The 10,027-nt window shown below is 47.0% G+C and overlaps 1 protein-coding gene and 1 pseudogene across 1 annotated transcript; one reads left to right on the top strand and one right to left on the bottom strand.

Moving 5' to 3' along the window:
- Window positions 1-931: 931 nt before the first annotated feature.
- On the bottom strand, window positions 932-2,966 carry LOC133361924 (zinc finger protein 239-like). Its single transcript, XM_061580899.1, has 3 exons — window positions 2,926-2,966; window positions 1,983-2,065; window positions 932-1,608 (listed from the first exon to the last, which is right to left on the bottom strand). The coding sequence occupies exons 1-3, from the start codon at window positions 2,964-2,966 to the stop codon at window positions 932-934; spliced, it is 801 nt and encodes a 266-aa protein (XP_061436883.1).
- A 1,033-nt stretch (window positions 2,967-3,999) lies between these two features.
- On the top strand, window positions 4,000-6,969 carry LOC133361923 (uncharacterized; annotated as a pseudogene).
- Window positions 6,970-10,027: the final 3,058 nt, after the last annotated feature.

The following is a 10,027-nucleotide window of genomic DNA, read 5'->3' as shown; positions in this document are numbered from 1 at the left end:
CTGGTGGAGGAAATTCCACCAAAACGGGTCTTTGGACCTTCCACAGTTCCACTGCAACCAGGACCATCTCCAGTCGTCTTGACTACGTCTCGCCACTGGGTACAGATGCGGCTGGTCGAGAGAGTGAGGTTGACGCTGCGCAAATCACCCTCACTTCAATCCAAGTTCTCTGCGCAAGTCATAGCACTTTATTTACCATCGTCATTATAGTGTATAGTTATAGTAGTGTAGTGTATAGTAGTGTAGTGTATAGTGTAGTGTATAGTAGTGTATAGTGTATAGTAGTGTATAGTAGTGTAGTGTATAGTAGTGTATAGTAGTGTATAGTGTAGTGTATAGTAGTGTATAGTAGTGTAGTGTATAGTGTAGTGTATAGTAGTGTAGTGTATAGTAGTGTAGTGTATAGTGGTGTAGTGTATAGTAGTGTAGTGTATAGTAGTGTAGTGTATAGTAGTGTAGTGTATAGTGTAGTGTATAATAGTGTAGTGTATAGTAGTGTAGAGTATAGTAGTGTAGTGTATAGTAGTGTATAGTGTAGTGTATAGTAGTGTAGTGTATAGTAGTGTAGTGTATAGTAGTGTATTGTAGTGTAGTGTATAGTAGTGTAGTGTATAGTGGTGTAGTGTATAGTAGTGTAGTGTATAGTGGTGTAGTGTATAGTATAGTGTATAGTAGTGGTGTATAGTAGTGTAGTGTACAGTGTATAGTAGTGTAGTGTATAGTAGTGTAGTGTATAGTAGTGTAGTGTATAGTAGTGCAGTGTATAGTGTATAGTAGTGTAGTGTATAGTAGTGTAGTGTATAGTAGTGTAGATTTGTTTCTTGAAATAATTCCCGACGCCCCCCCGAGCTCACAGCCTCTCACGGCCGCGTGCGTGCCTCCCAGTGTGCACCACCAAACGTATTCGGTTAGACCCCCTCCCTAGCTAGACTCACTCCCCGTGAGTCACCGAATGCCGCTGAAGGTGGCGACGCAAAGCAAACCCGTTGCCGCACACTGCGCACACGTACGGCCTCTCCCCCGTGTGCTTCCTTGCGTGCACGTGCAAGCTGTCCACCTGCGTGAACCCCTGCCCGCACTCGTCGCACACGTACGTTCTCTCGCCCGCGTGCGTCCTGGCGTGCCTCTTCATGTCGGAGCAGCCGGGAAAACTCTTCCCGCAATCCTCGCAAACGTACGGCCTCTCGTCCATGTGCGACCTCACTCGCAGGTTCAAGTTGCAGGCCTGCGCGGAGCCCTTCCCGTACTCCTCGCAAACGTACGACCTCTCGTCCGTGTGCGACCTCACTCGCAGGTTCAAGTTGCAGGCCTGCGCGGAGCCCTTCCCGTACTCCTCGCAAACGTACGACCTCTCGTCCGTGTGCGACCTCACTCGCAGGTTCAAGTTGCAGGCCTGCGCGGAACCCTTCCCGTACTCCTCGCAAACGTACGACCTCTCGTCCGTATGCGACCTCACTCGCAGGTTCAAGTTGAAGTCGTGCGCAAAGCCCTTGCCGCACTCGGCGTACACGTACTGCTTCTCGCCCGTGTGCGTCTCGAAGTGGGGAAAGCCGCACTGCCCGCACGCGTGCCGCCTGTCACCGGCGGTGCTTGCTGTCTTCTTGTCTCCTGCAAAGGTACGGACGGGCGGGGAGGACGGTGTGGTGGGAGCATTGTACAACAGGCGTCAGGGTCGGGATCGAACCCAGGACCTCCTGTATACCAGGCGAGGTAGTCAACGTCTCATAGCCACCGTGATGATGATGATGATGAGAGAGAGATCGAACCCACGACCTCCTGTATACCAGGCGAGGTAGTCAACGTCTCATAGCCACCGTGATGATGATGAGAGATCGAACCCACGACCTCCTGTATCCCAGGCGAGGTAGTCAACGTCTCATAGCCACCGTGATGATGATGAGAGAGAGATCGAACCCACGACCTCCTGTAGACCAGGCGAGGTAGTCAACGTCTGCTATCCACCGTGGTGCCACCGTGCTCACCAGCATCGATGTCTTGCAGGCTCTCCGTAGAGTCTGGCCGCTTCCCAAGCGCTGCATTATCGTCCATTTCTTGATTGACGAATCTGGCGGGGGGAATGCAAAGAAAAACAACGACAATGAACGTAGACAACCAAATACATAAATAATAAATATATAAATGTTGCGCCGTCGTTAAACCCGCCACCACCCGACACAGCCATTTAGTAAGGTTTAGTGCCAATTCATTACGCAGTACGGCACTACTGTGGAGTGTATAGTGTAGTGTATAGTTTATCCACCGGCTGTAGTAGTAGCTATCCAAACTCTATAATAGTACTAACTTCACAGCATGTAGTGGTGAGGCTTAGTCCCGTGCAGAGCCCCTAGCCTCGCCTAGATTGCCCAGCCGGCTGAGGTGGCACCTTTGCAGGCTGAGGCTGGGCTGCTACCCCCCCACCACCACCATCCCCCCACCCGCTCTACAATAATATCATCCAAGGACTATAATAGTAGTATCTACTGACCAGAGGTCACAAACGGGTTTTGATTCCTTACCCGTACCCGGTCGCACCAAGGTCGCAAACGGGTACCCGTACCCGTACCCGGCCGGGTACGGGTAGGGTACGGGTATCGGGTACCTGATTGCGACCTCTGGGATGAAGCCATGTTGCAGGCGCCAGTGGGTTGATTCTAGGAACTTGAATTGTGAGAAGAGACAAGACGTTGGGAAATGAGTGACAAACAGTTACTCACCAGTGATTCACGGTCTACCCGTACCCGGCCGCACCAGGGTCGCAAACGGGTACCCGTACCCGTACGGGTAGCCGGGTATCGGGTAGGGTACGGGTATCGGGTACCCGGTTGCGACCTCTGCTACCGACCCTATAGTAGTAAGTGCTGCACACTGGGGAGAAGAGGACATCACACTGAAGAATTCACCTCAGAATTCCGCCCCACCGATCACACTGAAGAATTCACCTCAGCGGTGGCGACTTTCTCGCGCATGCGCAGATGCGTGGCCTGGAACCACCCTGTGCTAATGAAAGGGAATACATTGTTAATTTAACCACTTTAAACTTGACAGATGTGAAATACGAATAGCGCTTTTCCGTCGCGGGGCATACGGTGTGGTATCTGTGTACTTTTTCGATGCGTAAAACCCCACAGTTTGTAAGTGAAACACGTCACAAGGTACCCGCGCAAACAGGCAGACAGACACACAGACGAAAGATGACTTTCATAGGTAGTGTATAGTGTAGTGTATAGTGTAGTGTATAGTGTAGTGTGTAGTGTAGTGTATAGTGTAGTGTGTAGTGTAGTGTGTAGTAGTGTATAGTGTAGTGTATAGTGTAGTGTATAGTGTAGTAGTGTATAGTGTAGTGTATAGTAGTGTATAGTGTAGTGTGTAGTAGTGTATAGTGTAGTGTGTAGTAGTGTATAGTGTAGTGTATAGTGTAGTGTATAGTGTAGTGTATAGTGTAGTGTAGTGTATAGTGTAGTGTAGTGTGTAGTAGTGTATAGTGTAGTGTGTAGTAGTGTATAGTGTAGTGTATAGTGTAGTGTAGTGTATAGTGTAGTGTATAGTGTAGTGTATAGTGTAGTGTATAGTGTAGTGTATAGTATAGTGTGTAGTAGTGTATAGTGTAGTGTATAGTGTAGTGTATAGTGTATAGTGTAGTGTATAGTGTAGTGTATAGTGTAGTGTATAGTGTAGTGCAAGGCCGTAGCCATGGAGACAACATTGGGGGGGCCAGATTTTCCAGGTGTCTGGGGTCCTCCCCCCCAGAAAAATATCTAAATTTGAAAACTAATTTCCTGCCATTTCCTGCCTAAAACATTTACAAATTCACCAACACATGGGATGGACTTTTTATAATTATTTTTTTTTACAATGTCTAACAGTGTATTGTATTGCATTGCTCTGTTTTAACTTTGTTTTTTTTAACCATTTCTTGCTTTATTGTATGTAATGTTTGAGATTACGGATTAATAAAGTACAACCACAATCATATCAACAGAAATCTATGCGTTGATTTACATGAAGGCAAGTCCAGATATTGTGACCAAGGTTTAGCAAATTGTTGTTTTTATTTACAAAGCATTAAATTAACTTGTTTTTTAAAATATAAATATATAACATAATTACGTCTTTGACGTATAAACTCCTCACGTGATCTTACTAGCTCTACTACCCGGCCGCCTTTGTCTCCCCAGTGGCGATGTTCACACACCACTCCAGTTACTGCTTTGAGGCTGAGGCGACGTGACGTGGAGTTTTTTCCCGCCAAATCTTTTAGGCTCCTCCCCCTCGCCCGCCCCCATTTGAGGGGGGGGGAGTAAAGGCGGTTGCCATGGTTTTTTGTTGATAAATGTGCAGTGTTGAGTCTATGGGCAGTGTTGAGTCTATGGGCAGTGTTGAGTCTATGGGCAGTGTTGAGTCTATGGGCAGTGTTGAGTCTATGGGCAGTGTTGAGTCTATGGGTGGCAGTGTTGAGTCTATGGGGCAGTGTTGAGTCTATGGGTGGCAGTGTTGAGTCTATGGGCAGTGTTGAGTCTATGGGTGGCAGTGTTGAGTCTATGGGCAGTGTTGAGTCTATGGGGCAGTGTTGAGTCTATGGGCAGTGTTGAGTCTATGGGTGGCAGTGTTGAGTCTATGGGGCAGTGTTGAGTCTATGGGTGGCAGTGTTGAGTCTATGGGGCAGTGTTGAGTCTATGGGTAGTGTTGAGTCTATGGGTGGCAGTGTTGAGTCTATGGGCAGTGTTGAGTCTATGGGTGGCAGTGTTGAGTCTATGGGGCAGTGTTGAGTCTATGGGTGGCAGTGTTGAGTCTATGGGCAGTGTTGAGTCTATGGGTGGCAGTGTTGAGTCTATGGGGCAGTGTTGAGTCTATGGGTGGCAGTGTTGAGTCTATGGGGCAGTGTTGAGTCTATGGTGCAGTGTTGAGTCTATGGGTGGCAGTGTTGAGTCTAGGGGCAGTGTTGAGTCTATGGGCAGTGTTGAGTCTATGGGTGGCAGTGTTGAGTCTATGGGGCAGTGTTGAGTCTATGGGTGGCAGTGTTGAGTCTATGGGGCAGTGTTGAGTCTATGGGGGCAGTGTTGAGTCTATGGGTGGCAGTGTTGAGTCTATGGGGCAGTGTTGAGTCTATGGGCAGTGTTGAGTCTATGGGTGGCAGTGTTGAGTCTATGGGGCAGTGTTGAGTCTATGGGTGGCAGTGTTGAGTCTATGGGGCAGTGTTGAGTCTATGGGTGGCAGTGTTGAGTCTATGGTGCAGTGTTGAGTCTATGGTGCAGTGTTGAGTCTATGGTGCAGTGTTGAGTCTATGGTGCAGTGTTGAGTCTATGGGCAGTGTTGAGTCTATGGTGCAGTGTTGAGTCTATGGTGTTGTGTGAGTCTATGACAGTGTTGAGTCTGTGGTGCAGTGTTGAGTCTATGGGCAGTGTTGAGTCTATGGTGCAGTGCCGATCCGATTGTGTCGAGAAGATTCTAGAAGAATGGATCATTTGTGTCGTTGTGTATCCCCATCGTCTGTGAACTCGCGCTTCAATTCGGTCGTTTTCCCTTCGTCTCGTTGCGTCTCTCTGCCGCTGCTGATCGAATGGCCGGCGATACCCCCTGCCTGCTGATCTCCACGTCGTCGTCGTCGTCGTCAGCCACGCTCGATCCTCCGCGGAAACGAAGACCTCCCCCCAATCCACGGCCATCTCTCACCAGTCGCGTGACCGCGCACCGACGACGTCACGTCTCCCACCTGCGCTTATTTATAAATGTGTCATTTGTAAATGTATTTAGTCGTCAAGTCGGGGAATCTTATCACCACTTTCCCATCGCCCAGCTATCTCCCAGCCATCTCCCAGCGCCAATCAATGCCTATTCTCTTCTCATCTTTCTCTCTCTCTCTACGCATCTCTACATTCTCTCTCTCTGTCTGCCCGTGCACCCCCATCTCACGCTCTGCTCGACACCGCAGGATCCCCGCACGAAGACACGTACTGCGCCCCGTGCCCTTGGGGATTCTTCTCCCCGGAGGTATCGGCGAATGCCACGTGCCGCCCGCACGCAAACTGCCTCACTCCGGGCTCCGTGCAGCTGCTGCCCGGAGCCTCCACGCACGACGCGCTCTGCTGGTCCTGCCACGAGCGACGGGCGTCCGTGCGGAGTCGGGAGCATGGGGACGCGAAGCCGGCAGGTGAGCCGCTTGCAATGACCGCACTCCCGTTCACGTGTTTCATACGGACGTATCGTTTTAGCGGCAACCGTAGATCGATGGCATAGTCGGAGAAGCAGCTGCTGGCTTCGGAGGGCAGTGGATGCCACACTGGGTCATTTCATTTCATTTACACCTGATGACGATTGCTTGTGTTGCAATTGAAACGTCGTATGCCGGTAGCAAGACGCGTCGCCTCTCTTCCCTCCGCAGGGGAAGATGGTGCCGAGCCTCCGTCGTCTAACCCGCCGCCCCAGCCGGAGTACGCGTGCGTGGACGCGACCCTGCGATTCGTGGACAGCGTCGGTCACCTGATTCTGCCGTGCCTGGCCCACCACGACACGAAGGAGGCCGCCTACATCTGGAAGCTTCTGGCCGGTGCCGCGAGGCGGCGGCGGCGGGAGCAGGAAGGGCGCAGGCAGCGTGGGGGGAACGAGACGAAGCGGGCGAGGAGGTTGGAGAGGCAGCTCGAGATGCTGCTGGGGATTTGCGCAAAGGGAGCGTCGCCAGGAGGGTCGGTGAGAATGCACGCGGCGGCGACGGCGGCGGCGGACTGAATGTGGTCGAACAAGATGGGGGGAAGGGCCTTTGAAATGGTCATGTTAGTCAAAAAACCAAGTTTGAGGACGTCCATTTTCTTGGTTCTTTCGGTAAAGTCACGTAGAATGGAAATAACAAAATAATAAAAATATAATAAAATATATTATTATAAATAATTAAAATAAGAAAATTTTAGAAATTAAGCATAATGAAATATATTATTATATTACTTTTTAATGCTTTATTTTATTATTTCCCTTCTAGGTGACTTTCGTGACTGCAGGGATTCATCTTCTTGGTTCTTTCGGTAAAGTCACGTAGAATGGAAATAATAAAATAATAAAAATAAAACATTAAATATATTATTATAAATAATACAAATTATATAATTATACAATTTAAGCATAATAAAATATTTTATTATATTATTTTATAATGTTTATTTTATTTTATTATTTCCATTCTACGTGACTTTACCGAAAGAACCAAGAAGATGAATCCCTGCAGTCACGAAAGCTTTAAATCGAAATTTGAGGAGGTCTTCTACTGAAATTGGCTCAGGGCTCAGAAACATTGATATAGCAACCAAAGAGATGTTGCATTTAAATCCATGTGTCAGCTGCCCAAGCGTGGATACATTGGCTTCTTAAGTCCAGTGAGTTGACTGCAAGAAATTTGCCATCTTGAAGTTGATTAGTCAAATAATTCTGGGTCTCAGAATTAAAAATATTGGTTTGAATTTCGATTTAAAGCTTTCGTGACTGCAGGGATTCATCTTCATGGTTCTTTCGGTAGAAGGGAAATATTAAAATAATAAAAACATTCCTTCCCTTTATTAATGTTACCCCTATCCCCTCCCTTTCATGCTGCTAATCCGGCATAATGCACGGGCATAATATGACTTTAAAAACCCCTGCCCACCTCCTACGCATTTCACAAGTAGTGACTAATCCCATATCTGCATTTCCCATAAATATGCAAAATTCCTCTTGATATGCAAATTATTTTGTCAAGGCGCTCTTCCTCCTCCAACCCAGCTTAAATATACGCTCCAAGCCTGGGGTGTTTCATTCAGACGCTGTCTTCCCGACAGACCTGTTCTTCACCTGAGAACGGCTTCTTGCGTTGTGGCCGAAACGTCGTGAGAATTGTATTGTTTTATTTTTATTATTTTATTATTTCCCTTCTACGTGACTTTACCGAATGAACCGAGAAGATATATATTGGTTTGTTCGCCATGCGTGTAGGGAAGCTGTGGCTCCTGGTGGTAGTTCCACGTAGCATGCTTCTGCGGGTTGTTCTCTAACACGGGGTGATGCTCTGTTCTCCGACAAGATTGTAATGGACACTTAATCCCGTGACATGACGTCATTAGGGCAAACTGCACCACATTTTTTGTGTAAAGAGATGACAGTTTTATAAGCTGTAGCCGGAGTTTTTCAATCCCGTCGATTGAAGCCCTCTAAATGATCCAACATAGAACACTCATCGCATTAATTACATCAACTGGAGAGGGCTAAATAATTTCACAATGAGTGGTGATGATGAGGTGTGATTAATAAAACTACATTCTGTAAATTGAGACATGGCTTGTAACAGGACACAAATCAAGGTTACCGCATGCCACAAACTGCTTTGGAGACAACATAAAAGTGAATACATTTCGATTTAAAGCTTTCGTGACTGCAGGGATTCATCTTCTTGGTTCTTTCGGGAAAGTCACGTAGAAGGGAAATAATAAAATTAAAAAAAGAAAACATTTTAACGTTTTATTTTTAATATTTTATTATTATTCATTTTTTAATAAAATAAAATAAACATAATGTTTTTTTTTTATTATTTTATTATTTCCTTTCTACGTGACTTTACCGAAAGAATCAAGAACAGTGAATAACTTTAATAAGCCGACAATATTAACAGACACTCCCTCACGACTGAAACCTTAATCACTGAACATTTCAGACAATTTGCCCCGCTGTGAGGTGCAGAAGAGTACGGTGTCGTTACGAACAGCGAACACTGTGACAGATAAAATGTTACAAAAGTCTCCGATTTGGATGTTGATTCACGTGAAGAGAGAATATTTCAGCAGTGTTCACAGTCTCTCCTACGACCAGGCCTCTCGATGTTTAACAGAATGTTACCGTGCTGGCTTGGAGTTAGGAATTATTAGCAGAAGGCACCGCAACTCGAACGTGATACACTCATCATAAGAATCCATGTTGTTGTATAGGCCAATCGGTTTAAAGGACGATGCATACATTACCGAAGTATATTGTTTCAACGGTTTACCGCAAGTCTGTGTGGTTAGTGCAGACTGGATGCCTTGTGATAGGGGTCCATTTGGTGTTTGAAACCTCTTAATACCTCAGAAAGGGTAAATCCTATTTTTTTATTTATTCCATCACTATGTTTATTGCACCCATATATCCTTACAATCAATCCGATGAGAGCTTTATACAAAAATATCTTTGGATAAAATAAGGACCAATAAGGATAAATGGGGACGTGGTTTGTCAAAATGGTTCCCGGAAAAGTGAAAACAAAAATAACAAAAATATTTCGTTGTTAAGATTTGAGAGAAACATTTCTGGAGCAGAGCGTAATGCACCTCCAATGTCAACTACTGGGGGACTGGTTAATGACTTCTTTTGGAATGTAAATGTGGTTTTGTAATTACCACGTTTGGTTACGTGTTGACTGTTGAAACCTTTAAATAAAAGTTGCATAAAATGGATACGCGTTCAAAATTCCTCAGCACTTTAGAGCGAATCGAAATCCGCAAATACGCCATCAGCTATGCTCTACCCACTGCTGGCTCAAAGCCTCCCTTCAATCATAACTGAGATGCCAAAAAGCCACCGAGGTTTTTCTGCCCATGAGCTCCGATCTTATCGCTCCATCTGCGTCCATCGGTTATCATCCCTCATCGCCGTGCTGCCCTGACCAAACTCAACGTAACGCCTGCACAGTCATTACATTGTCCTGCAAAGGATTGCGGTCGTCCTGAAGCCACCCCCACCCCCTCCAACTCTACCAGAGAGAGAGAGAGAGGGAGGAGAGGCAGTGTCCGTAGAGTCGTGGCGGGCCCCCCGACAGTTCACGATGAGAAGTCAGGGGCCCTGATGCTGATGGGAAGATTGCCAGGTGGGGTAGACACGTGACTGCGCCCCACGTGACCTCTTGACCCGCACCCTTCCCGTGCCCTTAGAAGAACAGCCCCCACACCCCCCCCCCCAGTAGCCCCTGGGCGACAGGTACTGTGAGGCCCCCAGTAATTTTTTTGTCAAGGCGCTCTTCCCCCTCCAACCCAGCTTAAAT

Source organism: Lethenteron reissneri, unplaced genomic scaffold, assembly GCF_015708825.2.
Source record: "Lethenteron reissneri isolate LAM-NWPU_2019-01 unplaced genomic scaffold, ASM1570882v1 scaffold_1293, whole genome shotgun sequence".
Taxonomy (NCBI): Eukaryota; Metazoa; Chordata; class Hyperoartia; order Petromyzontiformes; family Petromyzontidae; genus Lethenteron; species Lethenteron reissneri.
This window is presented reverse-complemented; position numbering and strand designations above follow the sequence as displayed.

What these genes read in the sequence shown, in the direction of transcription:
- LOC133361924 (XM_061580899.1), bottom strand. Translation starts at nt 2,966, where the DNA reads ATGCGCGAGAAAGTCGCCACCGCTGAGGTGAATTCTTCAGT. An exon ending in GCTGAGGTGAATTCTTCAGT is followed by an intron (nt 2,066 to 2,925) that starts GTGATCGGTGGG and finishes TCCCCCCGCCAG; the next exon opens with ATTCGTCAATCAAGAAATGG. An exon ending in CCTGCAAGACATCGATGCTG is followed by an intron (nt 1,609 to 1,982) that starts GTGAGCACGGTG and finishes GTACCTTTGCAG; the next exon opens with GAGACAAGAAGACAGCAAGC.